The 16,360-nt window shown below is 29.4% G+C and overlaps 2 protein-coding genes across 2 annotated transcripts; one reads left to right on the top strand and one right to left on the bottom strand.

Annotated features, from left to right (window-relative positions):
* Nucleotides 1-1,158: 1,158 nt before the first annotated feature.
* LOC108811965 (GLABRA2 expression modulator) lies at nucleotides 1,159-3,924 on the bottom strand. The gene is made up of 4 exons (XM_018584091.2): nucleotides 3,427-3,924; nucleotides 3,239-3,340; nucleotides 2,033-2,304; nucleotides 1,159-1,528 (listed from the first exon to the last, which is right to left on the bottom strand). Exons 1-4 carry the CDS (start codon nucleotides 3,806-3,808, stop codon nucleotides 1,337-1,339), a joined length of 948 nt encoding a protein of 315 aa, XP_018439593.1. The 5' UTR covers nucleotides 3,809-3,924; the 3' UTR covers nucleotides 1,159-1,336.
* Nucleotides 3,925-7,951: 4,027 nt separating this feature from the next.
* LOC130497041 (classical arabinogalactan protein 2-like) lies at nucleotides 7,952-8,633 on the top strand. The gene has a single exon (XM_056989884.1). It carries the CDS (start codon nucleotides 8,040-8,042, stop codon nucleotides 8,448-8,450), a length of 411 nt encoding a protein of 136 aa, XP_056845864.1. The 5' UTR covers nucleotides 7,952-8,039; the 3' UTR covers nucleotides 8,451-8,633.
* Nucleotides 8,634-16,360: the final 7,727 nt, after the last annotated feature.

A 16,360-nucleotide genomic window follows, 5' to 3' on the forward strand; every position in this document is an offset into this window, starting at 1 on the left:
TATCATCTTTCTCACAAATTTCATTGATCTCAAATTTGATATACGTCTCCTCTCACTTTGCTTATCGTAACTCAGAACTCACGGTAAATTATTTATGATTAATAGTTTTATTAAATTTTGAATAATACCATAGAAGTAATTTTATCGATGTTTAATTTAATATAGTTATAATTATTTTGTGTTAGATCACGAGTTAGCTCATTTAACTCATGATCTAGATGATCCGAGTACGAGTTTATATATTGAAGCTCATATAATAAATGAGCTGATCTGAGCTAACTCATAAAAGAACCGAGCTTACTATGAGCTGAGCTGAGCTGAGCTGAGCGAGCTATCTCATTTTGACACCCCTACGTAGAGTTGACATATCTGCAGTGCACCTTTATTGAGTGGATGATTCCGGATAAAACTTTTGTTAAATTATTTGAAGAAGGAGATCTCTTATTTCGAACTTTAGTTAATGATTTAAACAACAAAAAGAAACTTTAGTAAGTGATCTCGGGAATAAATGCTTAAAAATCGATACCCCTTATATTTGAATCTGATGCTTCTATTTGGTTCAAGAAGTCAGAGGGATTTATTTAACTCTTAAATATAAATCATAAGTCTAGATTAATTAATCATATAATAAAAATATTTTTTTAATGAAACATTTTGATCATTTTGACTTTTATATATTATATTTATGATAAAAAATTTCATATTATCCTAAAATATTTTTCTTATTTTAGAATAATTTATATTTAAAATATAATTATTTATTCTCTTAACTTTTAGTCAAATCTTAATATATTATTAAAATTAGTCAAATAATTTTTATAGCTAGGTAAATTGAAGTTAAAATTTAATATTTAATTACATTTTGTAAATAGAACATGAATTTTTGTTATATCTTATATTTTAATGGTTAATAGTTTCATATTCATATATAATTATTTATTATACTTTATTAATCTGATCCATAGTTCAACCATGGTCGATCCAGTCTGACTAACTAGAGAGTAATCCGGTTTAGCATTGCATCTCACACACTCATGGTAATGGTCTTTCTCAATTCGTTATTCAGCAATCAATATATTTACAACACACCCCTATCATCAAAAGCCTCTTGATTATGCACATAATGCAATCAGAAGGCATAAGACATTATGAAAACGATTGCAAATAAGCTGTCCTCTCATATAATGATGATTAAATTATATTTATGCATATAATGTTAACTGAAATGATAATAGCTAAGCAAAAAAAGAAGAACAAGAGTACAGATCAAAACAATTCAGAATTCATCAAACAAGCTTTTCATATGGTCATCAAAGAATCCACCAAAATGTAACAATCACACTGACCGTAAACCACCACCGGCTTGCAAAGCTTCTTGCAGAGATGTCACAGCACCTTCGTAGTTTAAGAAACCCATGAACCAGAACTCATGATTGTCTACCGATATTACCTGTATGTACTTCTCTGCAGGGTTCACGATGCTTGTTGATGGATTCACTGCTTTGAGTTGATGTAATGGTATCACTACCTGTTTAGCAAACAATACACTAATGTCTTAGTTACTCATCAGCGTAACAAGGTTAATAGAAATATGAGTAAACAAGAGATGAAAGCTGATGCTATCGTATTACTACTCCCACAAATCCTCCACAAAAAGTACAATAAATTCATCATGAAGGCAGAACAAGTCAAGATTGTTTGTCAATCTAATTCAATCACACTCTAAGGCAGCTCACTAGTTACTCACATATTAAGCATCTAACAAAGAAGACACAAAGTGTTACTGTAGCAAGTTAAATGCACTGAATCTGAAGTTCATGACTTTATGACTTGGATATATTATAATTTATATATAAAAACATGATGATGTCAAAACAAGTGAATCTTAAATTCCATGGCTCTATCACTACAAGGCAGCTCGGAGACATTTTTCTTAAGCAGCTACTAGCTTAGCAGATCACACATGGTTAGTAATCACAGAGGTGATATGGTGCTACAATCCTGATTATACAAGATGCATGGCATTATTTACCTTGTAGTAGCTCCATTCAGTTTGACCACCATTCTTGTAAGAGAGGGGGTTGTCACTACAGTAAGCAAGCTTGGCAGAGGATATATATAGAACTCCCATAACTGGCCCAGCTGAGGTCGACAAGTAACATGCAAAAGAATTTAGAAGCTGCTCTTCAGGAACGGTCTCGAAGGTTTGTCGGAAGATCTTCTCGTATCCTCCTTCTGCAAGGACCTTAGTGCTCTGCGCAATTCTTCCCATAGCGGCATCCGCAAAACTCGGAGCAGTTCTCACTGATTGATATAGAAGATTATTAGAGAGATCACTAGAAGTTATCCAGAATGAAAAATTCAAGAGAAACGAACAAGACACATCGAATCAAGGAAGAACCAGTTAGAGTTCACACATAAACACTATAAGCGTAAATTAAATCGTGTAAATTTTGTAAACACAAATCCAAAGTTTCAGCCAATCCTAGGTAGAAGCACTATGCAGGCATTAGACATTTCTCTCAAACTCCATCGCTCAAACATTTATCCAACTCACTAAGAACTTCAGTCGTTCAGAGTGAAACGACTTTATGCGGATGATATACTCTAAAGAAAATATCACTCAAACAAATCTTGAATGAAAAATGAACAATCAATCCAATAAAGGAAGAGAGTTCACACAAACAGTTTAAACGTAAGCTAAAGTGTGTAAATTTTCTCAATCCCAAAAAGTCAATTTCTTTAGCTAGTCATCAGACATTTCCCATCAACATCCATTGCTCAAGTTAACATTCTTCAATACAAAAACAAAAGACTTTATGATTACGCCAACTACGACTCGACTCCCTATCCCTTACACACGAAAATCACGAATAACCTTGCCCCATTCTCAAACTGATATTAACAAATTTAGCTCATAATTCACCAAAGGTTGTCGCTTTTGTTAATGTTCATCCAAGGTATCATATTCCAAGTTCCAAATAATCTACTAGATATCAAAAGTGAGTGCAAACATAACAAATTAAATATCTGATTCAAACGAGATACGAAATAAAGTTAAAAAAAAAAAAAAATTAACACAAAAACAGTTTAAACGTAAACTAAAAAGGTCAAAACTTTCATCAGACATTTCACGTCAGAACCATTTGCAAACGTGATCTTAGCTAAGAGATTAGAATGTTAATCTTCATTTTCCAAACAATCAACCAACATTGTGAATAAGGTAAGGAAAACTCACGGTGCTGCCAGGTGTTGCCGGCAAGGCTCTCAGTCTTCTTAGCAGCTTCAGCAACCCTCTTCCCCCATCTCCCAAGCGCTCCTTTCACAGACTCCATCGTATCTGATGATCCAATTCATATCACAATAGTGAACACACACACACACATCTCATAAAAACATTAAGCCCACTCAATACTCTCTTTCTACCTTTCAACGAAGCATCCGACGTCTCAGCCGGAGAACGAGCGATATACGGGTTAGATCCGGCCGGGTACGACGAGGCGGAGGACTTCTGATCCGGTTCCTGAGACCCGGAAACCAGCTCGGGGCTCCAATGCACCGATTTCTTCGATCCAGACGACGTTCTCGCCGGCGGCTGCGCTTCCCCTTGCGCCGCTGCTGGATCGATCCCTTTCGTCTCGATTTCGACCTCGGACAAGGCGATCTCGGTGTTCGCGTCCTCGCCGCCTCCCTTCTTCTTCGTCGTCGGTCCTTGATCCGCGGCTTTCGGATCGACGCTCGAGGAGGAGGGATGAGGATTCTGATCCTTGACAGTCTTCGCATCGGAATCTACCTTCGCCGGCTCCATCGTATCAGTAAAAAATGGTAGGGAGGCGCGTGAGGTTATCGGAGTTTTGAATTTTTTTGGGCAAGGATGGTATCGTTGCCTTCTTCGCCTTTTTTTTTTTTTTGTCTCTCTCTCTCTCTCGGTGAAAATAAATAAATATGTAAATATATTTTTATTTTATTTTTTAATTGAGAGACGGGATTACCGGGGAGATAGGTGACGAACCGTAAGAAGTGACTGCCATTTTTACTCGGTAATAAGGACAAATTTCTTACCGGCTTCTAACCGGTGTCGGGATTTCATTTCCTACTCTTACGTTATATGTGATCATCATTCTATGATTATTCGTTGATTATTTTGTGCACGTAACTAAAAGTTAGGCGATAGCGTCAGACAGAATATATAAAGGTTGCAATTACAACAGATTGTATGCATGGTGTAAGTTTGAAATCTTAATCATGTTTATGTTGGTTAGACAAGAGTTGGTCTAGAATTAGTATAAAGACCACAAACCCTGATAAAAAAGCCTGAAATTAATGTATGCTGCAAGGAGGATTCAAAACTTATATTCTCCGTAAAGTATATGCTGCCATTTAAACACTAGAATAAAGGTAGTTTTCTTAAAAATGTGGCTATTTTTATTTCTTATAAAATGGCAACCGGAAATCCATATTTCACCCGCTTTGGACCAACCAACATATTTTCTCGGAAAACCTGTAATTACTTCTGCTACGAAAGACCGGCTCTGGTTCGATATATTGTTAAGTTAACTACTAGAAAAGCTTCATAGTATCATCACACTATACTACATATATCAAGACACTTAGAAAAGTTAGGTAAACAGTCTTCAATCATCTTCCACGAATTTCTCAATGATAAAACTCCTCATTTAAATTGCATAGCCAACCAAGAGTTTTCCTTTCATTATACACAGCAATTCTTAATCACCACTAGGGATCTTATATATGTCCTGCGAAAATCGATCTTGGGCAGCTAGTAGATGTTTGGTGCTAGGGTTGTTAGTATTTTTATATTCACTCTTAATTAAAGCTACGATTTAAACATTTGGTGTTGGAGTGAAAATAAACAAAACTTTTTGGACTTGAAAAAATCAGAAAAATTGTGAAACTTCAGAAAAACTAGGAAGATAGACCTACCAATGCCTCGACCAAACTAGTTTTATAAACCACATTGGTTGAAATATTTTTGGTATAAATATATGATAAGGTCAGCGCAGCTTTCAAGACAAAATATATTACGAAGATACGTTGATACAATGCATATAAGTTCAAAGAGATATGTTGTGGGGGTGCATGAGGCGGAGAATAGTCGGGGCTCTTTTTTTTGGTGGCACTGCGTGCTGAATCAACTGGTTTCAGGGGCAAAGTCTAGGGCTGTCTACTAACTGCCGTTCATAAGGCCGTGTTGTTTGTCTTTGTGTTCTTATGTGTAGGTTTGATGGTGAGCTGAAACTCTTAGGGGCTTCTCTTGCCGAATAAAACTCGGTCTTTGTCTTTGGGGGTGGGTTTGGTCTCTGATTTGGTTGTATGTCCGTGTTAAATGCATGTTAAGAGGGCTTTCACGAGCTGTTCTTGGTTGTGCCCAATATCTATAAGAGCAGATCACCGAGCCAGTCAACTCTACTTGATTATGTCTATCGTTTTCCCTGCAAATCTTCTTTTTATGACAAACGTTTAGTTCCGATTAGGATATGTTCTCCGGCTAGCTGCTTGCTGATAGTGTCGGTTTCTTCGTTACTTAGATTTGAATTTTGTTTAGTTTTACATTTGTTTTATGTCTCTTGTAATCTAAGTGGTTCTGTAAAAAAATTGGAATGGTAATATATCTTAATACGTTTACCAAAAAGAAAAAAATGCTAAGGGTGTAGTGATATTTTTTTACTCATGTTAGGTAGGTTAGAATAAAAAAGTAACAAAGGTTTGAGTTTCAAGATATTATAGATGAGAATGCGCGTTGGTTGACTGTTTAGTTGTAAGTTTGTGTAATGTTGTAACAATTATGTAAATCAATTGGCTGGTTCTGAGATGTAACGGACTCTAGGCAACATTTTAAAGATTTCAGCTAAATTTGTTTTTGATAAACCGGAGGTCTTACAATTTTTATTATTATATAAAAATATATAATGATATTTATTAATATTAAAAATATAAAAAAATGTAGAATAGCATTTATTTTGAAACAATAAAAATATTAGAATGACATTTATAATGAAACAGAGGGAATATATTACAAAGATTATCCGAATACCTCTTCTAACATAAACGATTATAATAATTCCATAAAATAGTTATTAGTTGAAAATTTAAGTACTAGTTAACTACTCTCTCCATTTTTAATTAATCCAAGTTTTAGAAAAAAAATTGTTTTAAAAAAATGTATTTTTTATCTTTTCAATGCAATTTTTAATAGATAATAATGATAAATTGTTGATTTAAAAAAAATTATATTTACTAAATTTTGATTGGTTAAAAATTATGGGAAAATGTTAATCACAAAAAACTATACATTTAATATTATGATTTAATGCATTTTATTAATAAGTGTGCAAAATCCAAAATATAGATTAATTTGAAACAGAGAGAGTAATATTTTCAGATAACATAGAGTTGATTATTTACTCGTCCCACGTCACATGTACATGAAACATTGGTAAAACTCTAAGCTGGCATTATAACGCGGTTAAGCAAAAAAGCAAAATACACTCAGTCAACGAGACATAATAAGAAACTATATCTTGACCCGTGCGACCGCACATATATTAATTTTCACTTTTAATTTTTATTTATTTATACTAAATAGTATATTTATAATATTTGATCGTTTTATATTGACTAAGCTAGAGATATGTATTTGGGTATCCACTCGAATTCGGTTAAAATTTATTCGGGTTTGAGATTTTTGAGTTAAAGATTCTAGCTCTATTCGGGTATTTATAAATTTTGATTCCGGTTTGATTTATATCTTTGCGGGTTTGATAACCTGTTTAAATTATTTTAAAATTTTCGAAATTTATATATTTTAAATATCTTTAAATCTAAAAAAATATAACATGTAAATTTGAGTAATGTAAGTTAAAGTATCTAAATTAAAAATTAAAATAAATTTAACTTGAATATTTGGATGAAGAATAAATATACATATATTTTAAATATTTTTGGTGTTTTGATTATTGTTTATCTACTTTAGATGTTTACTTTTGACTATTTTTTATATTTCAAATCAACTTAAAATAGCTTATATCTTGGATATTAACTCGAAAATAGCTAACATATTGAAGTATATAAATATGATTTAAATACATTCGAATATCCGAAATATTTCGTTCGAATAAGGTTTAGTTATGGTTCTCTAGATACTAAAATGGTAATCCGTTTGGATATTATCTAGTTTCGGTTCAAATTTGGTAATATTTTTTTTCGTTCAGATTTGTTCAATGAAGAGTTGATATTATAATTTCCATGAATCGTTTGTCCAATAAAAATCGTTTGTCTATTAAACACATTAATCAAAGTGAAAAATGTATTTTTTTGAATTTGACATTGATTTAATCGAGAAGTTAATGAAGTGTATTTAATTCAAATTTAATTTTAGAAAACACATTAATGTAAGTGGAAAAGACAACATTAAAATAGGAAGCATTATTTAATTGTGTATTTAATTCAAATTTAATTTTGGAAAACACATTAATCAAAGTGGAAAAGACAACATTAAAATATGAAGTATTATTTAATGTCAGTGGCATGAAAGTGTAAATAACACTTAAAATTAAAGGGTATTCTATATGTGTACTTCTCTTTTAATAATATAGATAACTAATAACCAATCTAAACACCACACGCGGGGCACAATAGTGGATGCTAGACTAATCACCATACAGATAAGCACGTGGCAGAGCTCTGTGCATCGGTTTGGTGCTCTTCCATGTAGATGATTCTTCAAGGAAACTTCAGAAATCTAAACACGCCAAGTCAAAAGAAGAAGAAAACATAAATAATAAAAGAAAAACACGCAGTGATTTTCAAACCGCCATTGTCAAGCTAAGCCATGTTGAATTAATGTATGCGGTTTTGAATGATTAGTGTCACAAAGTCACAACAATAAATAAATAATTAGTCCTAACCATCGTATATATATAGAACCTCTCTGCTCTCATTGTTCCACACCATCAAACAAAGAACAAGAGCTTAAACATAAAACACAGTTTCAATTTTCAGAGAGAATCAATCTAAAGATGACTCCCAAGGCATTACAAGTAGTGATCTTTCTTGGTTTCTTGGCCACTTCATGTCTCTCTCAAGCTCCAGCGCCGGCACCAACCACCACCGTTTCTCCACCGACGTCACTTCCTCCAATGACAGCACAAACACCTTCTCCGGTTGCTTCACCGCCGGTTCCAGTTAACGAGCCAACTCCTGCTCCGACCACTTCTCCAACCACCGCTCCAACCACATCTCCTGTTGCATCTCCTCCTCAAATCGATGCTCCAGCTTCTGGTCCTTCCGCTGGATTAACTCCCACTTCTGCTCCGGCTCCCGGACCAGACACCGTAGCTGATGCGCCTGGAAGCGCCGCATGGGCTAACCAAGCATTCCTCATGGGAACATTTGTTGCCGGAGCATTATACGCTGTCATTTTGGCTTAGAGATCTTTTGAGTTCGGTGGATGCCTTGTTCCTCTGCTTTTCGATTACTGTTTTATTAATTACTTCTTTCGTTATTATCTGTGATTTTTTATTATTATTTGTATAATTCTTATTGTCATGAGTATGGACATATATATATATATCATTATTCATTTTTATATAAACTAAAAGTATTCTTTCAAATGACTTTTGAATTGTGTTTTCAATAACAAGATGGTAAGGCTATCAGCAACATTTACAAGCTCTTCTAAATTTCTTAAGAAATATTTTGACACAATCAACCAAAGATTTGCTCATGCCACAAAATATAAGTAATCAAAAAGTATACATATATTTCAGAATCGAATCTTTTAAAGTAAATGGACATTTTGTACGTAGAAGGATAATGCGAGACATCTAAATCAATCTCGTTTTAGATCAACTTGTTGATGCAAAAATAAATAAAAAACACAGGAAGCCTCACAGGATATTTCACAAAAGCTCACATCACAAAAATGCTAATTTGGAACTCAATCCGACTTGGAAACTTAAGCATATTGTTGAAAAAAGAAATGAAATTATGAAAAATTAAATGAAAATATGATATGAACAGAAAATCAAAAAGTTAATATCACAAAAAATTTTAAAGCCACTGAGATTTATGGTTTATAAATAAAGGGTGATGGTATCCTAAGAGAAGTGGCTGTTATGAGTTTTATATCATTCTAAAGAGAAAATAATTAGATTTCTTTGTAACGAGACTCAAAGATAAACTTTCAAGATTTTATGTTATTTTGACTCTTGAGAATCTTGTGAACAATAAGATTTTGTAAAAGAAATACTTCCAAATTTTTTATTTAGGTTTCTTATAAGTTATTAGAAAATATAGTTTTTTGTCAACTTTTATATTATAAAAACCCACCAGCTAAATCTGTTACAAATGAAATTTAAAATTAAGCATAAACATAATTTAAACTAGATTCAGACCCGCGCAGATGCGCGGAATTATTCATATTTATAACGTATGTTTTAAATTTTATTTTTGGTTTTATGATATTTTATAACTTCAGGGAAAATGTTATTGTTTTTTGAATAGAATAATTTACTTTTTGTGTGGTTTATCTTGTAATGTGTAATTTTTATAACAAATTTAGGATTCGAGTGAAGTTAGGATTGTTGAGACTTTATGAGATTAAACAGTTTCTAAAATCTGTTTTACTAATCATGTTTTTTTTTAATAATTTTAATGGTGGTTGTTAAAGCCACTTTCTATTTCTTTTTTTTATTAATTCGTCTGAAATTTCATTTAGGTGGTTTTGAGAATAAAAATTGATTTTTTCTTTATTTTAATATAAAAATACATTTTTACTCTCCCACAAGAACTAAAATACTTATTCTAGTTTATATTAATTTTTCATAAATTTATTTGTTATTTTGAGATCCATATTATATCATTTTAATTTTCACATATATATATATATTATATATTTTCTTTATTATTTCCTAATTTTCTATTTATTGTGAAAAATGTTATTAACTGTTCTTATAATTTTTATTATTAATTTCATCTTTATATTTAAAATAATATTTTATCATTTTAACCACCAAAATTCTTTACAGCCAAGATATAAAACAACCAGCTAAAATAAAGTCCTTCCCACTCAAACACTTAATTGAATAAAGTATATTAGTTAGACAAAAATATATATATACATTTTTATTGTTATAAACTATAAATGTACCTTTTTGAAATTGTGGATTTGATAAAAGTGTTCCGTAAATATTTTTAAATGAAGAGTTTCTATATCCAATAACTATTTAATTAATATATTGTATTAAATTATTAAATATAGCCATTATCACGTGAAAGATTTTGATATTGTTTTGATTATGGGTAATTATATAGTCATTATATTTAGGATATTGTTAGCTTAAGGAATCCTAAAAGAATGGGGAATATTTTTCAATATAGACATATCTAAAATCATATTTGGTTATAAACAATATATTTTTGAAAGGCTCCAAAATTTAAATGACAACTTTCAACAGTAGATAAAAATTAGGACTCTATTTTAATATATTAGATCCATCCCAAAATCCAAAACTCTAAAGATAAAATTCACCTCTGCTTTTAAAGATCTTCACCATCCCCGCAAAATGTTAAAACACCAAGAAGCTTCAATCGATTTGAAATCAGTCATCATTGAAATAATTGCTGTAAGCAAGCTTCAACTCTAATTAATCTGAACCAAATGATGAAGACAAACATGCAAAATTTGAGTTTTTATCTCATAAGAACACTTCGCTGAATCATCTAATAGTGAAGATTAACTTTCTCAGTAGAATATAGATCAATGATGACCAGCAGTATAGAAATTCAGTTCTCAGAAGTAGATGGAATATGATGAGATGTGTAAAAAAAGAGGAAGTTTTAAACTTTAAAATTTTATTCTATCGCACTAAAATCGCCAAACAAAAACAGATCCAACGAGAATGAAAATGAAATTTGATCTATTGATCGAAATTTAAACAAAAGCCAAAAGGATCTGATTTCTATATGATCACAAAATCAAGGCTTTAATTGTGACACAGAGTATTAAGGGAAATAACTAATTTGTATTTCATTTCTTAAAAAATATACTATTTATGAGAAATATTTGCTGTTTATAATTCTTTGTTATTCTTTAAATTTTAAAGAACCATGAACAAAAACATTTATTATCAAATTGATATGGAACAAAAAAAAATATTTCTTTTATTTTATTCCTACTACTTTTTCCAACTTATTCATATTCATATTTTCATGGTCACCCATTAAAATCCACGGGAAATTTTAATCTCATATTTTCTCTACGAATGGCATATATATATATATATATAGAGAGAGATCAAATGAGAACTTCAATTGCTATTATCCCCCATTAGGGATGACGTAACAGTCGAAGCATAAAATAACATAGTTAAATGCTGAACGGGTCTTGTGGTCAAGTGGTAGTGGACGGGCCTGAGATCCTAAAACGTTTTAGGTTCGATATTCTTATTATGCAAAACTAAGTCACATTGTTTTGTTCACCTAACGTGAATATAAATTCATATTTTAGAACCCATTTGAATGCTCTAGAAAAATAGTTCATCCAAGAGTTTGCGACTCTCCTAGATAACTAGGTTAAAAATTTTCTTTTACAAAAAAAAAACATAGTTAAATGTTTCTTGACAAAAGAAACTTCACTGATATCTTATACATCACATCACAAAAACTTTATAGTTCTTACAATTTTCAGTACTAGAAGAGTTACATGTGTTACTTTAAGATAAGATCATGCTGTAAGGAAGAAAAACTTTAGAGAAGTTGTACTTGTCAAACTTACAATTTTGAAACGTAGAAACCATCTATCTTATTAAAGGTGAAGTACAAATTCGGTGCGTTTGGATACTTGGATAAGATTAATAAAAAAATTTGGTGTGTTTGGTTATAGCTATAAAAAATGAAGTGTTTGGAAATTTGAATAGTAGTATCTATTAATTGTGTTTCCATATTTCACTTAGTTTAACAATTTAATTAATTATATTACCTTAATAATAAATTACATCATTAATTATATTACCATAATAATAATAGTGCATATTTTTATTTATTAGTTAATCAATATTAACTTTGTGCCAATTATAAAATCAAAAATGCTAAATAATTAGGTTTTACATATGATTAAACATTTGGTTTATTTTATTTTACTAAAATATTTTTATTTTAGTTACAATCGGTGGAAAATTACGTACCCAAAAACATAGTTCAAAAATATGTTTTGTGAATAAAATAATAACTTAAATCAAAATACTTAAAATGTCCTACATTTATTGTCACTTAATTTTCCACTCGATATAATTATTTTACTTGATAAAAAAACTCTTTCTATTTCACTTAATTTAGCAAAACACATAAAACAGTTTTTTATTAATTTATATAATCATTTAGACATGAACATTATCTGTCTATTTAGGTACATGTTGTTCTTTTCGGGTATCCTTTTTTTTTTGGTAACCAAGTCCCGCTTGAATATTATAAACTTATGTGTGGATTTTGAGTTGGATCATTCTAGATCTGGATGAATTCGGTTCTGATGTATAGGAGCCTAAAAATATCTAAATAACCAATGTATCTAAAACGGGTTCGGATATTTGTAACAAAAATAACCATATAACCTGATTCGGTCCAGATCTTTTGAGTATCGTTAGTTACCAGATCTTTTGAATATCGATGTATAAAAATATATTTCACGGGCCAATTTAACAAAATATTAATTGGTTCAGTTGAAATAAATATATTTTTAAAAATTATATGAACTGAAAAAATCACTATAAGAGTACTTACATTTGGATTCAAATCATTTTTAATAACAAACTACACAAATATGTTGATTTGTATACAAATTTAAATTACAATGTAAATATTTAATTGAACACAATTAATACAGAAATATGTCACATTGTTTAAACAAAATATCAAAGTAAACAGTTGCGTTCTAAAATCATTTATTTTAACAACAAGCCAAATAAATATATTGATTGGAGAAGGAATAAAATAAAGTCAGATAAATACATAGTTTACCAGAGACACTCTATATGTCAAATTTATTATAAAGAATTTTTTACTAAGATAAATACATTCAATAATTACAAACAAATAATATATTTCATAAAAGTAAAAAATAATATCCGCGCTTTGATATGTTGATTGGAGAGGGAATAAAACAAAGTCAGAGAAACACATAGTTTACCAGAGACACTATGTGTGTCAAATTTATTATAAAGAAAATTTTACTAAAATAAATATGTTCAATAATTACAAACAAATAATATATTTCATAAAAGTAAAAAATAATACCCGCGCTTTCGAAGCGCGGGTCAAAATCTAGTCTATCTTATTAAATGTGAAGTACAAATTCGGTGCGTTTGGATACTTGGATAAGATTAATAAAAAAATTTAGTGTGTTTGGTTATAGCTATAAAAAATGGAGTGTTTGGAAACTTGAATAGTAGTATCTATTAATTGTGTTTCCATATTTCACTTAGTTTAACAATTTAATTAATTATTTACCTTAATAATAAATTACATCATTAATTATATTACCATAATATAATAGTGCATATTTTTATTTATTAGTTAATCAATATTAACTTTGTGCCAATTATAAAATCAAAAATGCTAAATAATTAGGTTTTACATATGATTAAACATTTGGTTTATTTTATTTTACTAAAATATTTTTTTTTTAGTTACAATCGGTGGAAAATTACGTACCCAAAAACATAGTTCAAAATATGTTTTGTGAATAAAATAATAACTTAAATCAAAATACTTAAAATGTCCTACATTTATTGTCACTTAATTTTCCACTCGATATAATTATTTTACTTGATAAAAAAACTCTTTCTATTTCACTTAATTTAGCAAAACACATAAAACAGTTTTTTATTAATTTATATAATCATTTAGACATGAACATTATCTGTCTATTTAGGTACATGTTGTTCTTTTCGGGTATCCTTTTTTTGGTAACCAAGTCCCGCTTATAAACTTATGTGTGGATTTTGAGTTGGATCATTCTAGATCTGGATGAATTCGGTTCTGATGTATAGGAGCCTAAAAATATCAATGTATACGGGTTCGGATATTTGTAACAAAAATAACCATATAACCTGATTCGGTCCAGATCTTTTGAGTATCGTTAGTTACCAGATCTTTTGAATATCGATGTATAAAAATATATTTCACGGGCCAATTTAACAAAATATTAATTGGTTCAGTTGAAATAAATATATTTTTAAAAATTATATGAACTGAAAAAATCACTATAAGAGTACTTACATTTGGATTCAAATCATTTTTAATAACAAACTACACAAATATGTTGATTTGTATACAAATTTAAATTACAATGTAAATATTTAATTGAACACAATTAATACAGAAATATGTCACATTGTTTAAACAAAATATCAAAGTAAACAGTTGCGTTCTAAAATCATTTATTTTAACAACAAGCCAAATAAATATATTGATTGGAGAAGGAATAAAATAAAGTCAGATAAATACATAGTTTACCAGAGACACTCTATATGTCAAATTTATTATAAAGAATTTTTTACTAAGATAAATACATTCAATAATTACAAACAAATAATATATTTCATAAAAGTAAAAATAATATCCGCGCTTTGATATGTTGATTGGAGAGAATAAAACAAAGTCAGAGAAACACATAGTTTACCAGAGACACTATGTGTGTCAAATTTATTATAAAGAAAATTTTACTAAAATAAATATGTTCAATAATTACAAACAAATAATATATTTCATAAAAGTAAAAAATAATACCCCGCGCTTCGAAGCGCGGGTCAAAATCTAGTCTATCTTATAAATGTGAAGTACAAATTCGGTGCGTTTGGATACTTGGATAAGATTAATAAAAAAATTTAGTGTGTTTGGTTATAGCTATAAAAAATGGAGTGTTTGGAAACTTGAATAGTAGTATCTATTAATTGTGTTTCCATATTTCACTTAGTTTAACAATTTTAATTAATTATATTACCTTAATAATAAATACATCATTAATTATATTACCATAATAATAATAGTGCATATTTTTATTTATTAGTTAATCAATATTAACTTTGTGCCAATTATAAAATCAAAAATGCTAAATAATTAGGTTTTACATATGATTAAACATTTGGTTTATTTTATTTTACTAAAATATTTTTATTTTAGTTACAATCGGTGGAAAAATTACGTACCCAAAAACATAGTTCAAAAAATATGTTTTGTGAATAAAATAATAACTTAAATCAAAATACTTAAATGTCCTACATTTATTGTCACTTAATTTTTCCACTCCATATAATTATTTTACTTGATAAAAAACTCTTTCTATTTCACTTAATTTAACAAAACACATAAAACAGTTTTTTATTAATTTATATAATCATTTAGACATGAACATTATCTGTCTATTTAGGTACATGTTGTTCTTTTCGGATATCCTTTTTTTTTTGGTAACCAAGTCCCGCTTGAATATTATAAACTTATGTGTAGATTTTGAGTTGGATTATTCTAGATCTGGATGAATTCGGTTCTGATGTATAGGAACCTAAAAATATCTAAATAACCAATGTATCTAAAACGGGTTCGGATATTTGTAACAAAAAATAACCATATAACCTGATTCGGTCCAGATCTTTTGAGTATCGTTAGTTACCAGATCTTTTGAATATCGATGTATAAAAATATATTTCACGGGCCAATTTAACAAAATATTAATTGGTTCAGTTGAAATAAATATATTTTAAAAAATTATATGAACTGAAAAAATCACTATAAGAGTACTTACATTTGGATTCAAATCATTTTTTATAACAAACTACACAAATATGTTGATTTGTATACAAATTTAAATTACAATGTAAATATTTAATTGAACACAATTAATACATAAATATGTCACATTGTTTAAAAAAATATCAAAGTAAACAGTTGCGTTCTAAAAATCATTTATTTTAACAACAAGCCAAATAAATATGTTGATTGGAGAGGGAATAAAATAAAGCCAGAGAAATACATAGTTTACAAGAGACACTCTATATGTCAAATTTATTATAAAGAAATTTTTACTAAGATAAATACATTCAATAATTACAAAACAAATAATATATTTTCATAAAAGTAAAAAATAATATCCGCGCTTCGATATGTTGATTGGAGAGGGAATAAAACAAAGTCAGAGAAACACATGTTTACCAGAGACACTATGTGTGTCAAATTTATTATTAAGAAAGTTTTACTAAAATAAATATGTTCAATAATTACAAACAATAATATATTTTCATAAAAGTAAAAAATAATACCCGCGCTTTCGAAGCGCGGATCAAAATCT

The sequence above is a fragment of the Raphanus sativus genome, chromosome 6 (genome assembly GCF_000801105.2).
Source record: "Raphanus sativus cultivar WK10039 chromosome 6, ASM80110v3, whole genome shotgun sequence".
NCBI classification, from domain to species: Eukaryota; Viridiplantae; Streptophyta; class Magnoliopsida; order Brassicales; family Brassicaceae; genus Raphanus; species Raphanus sativus.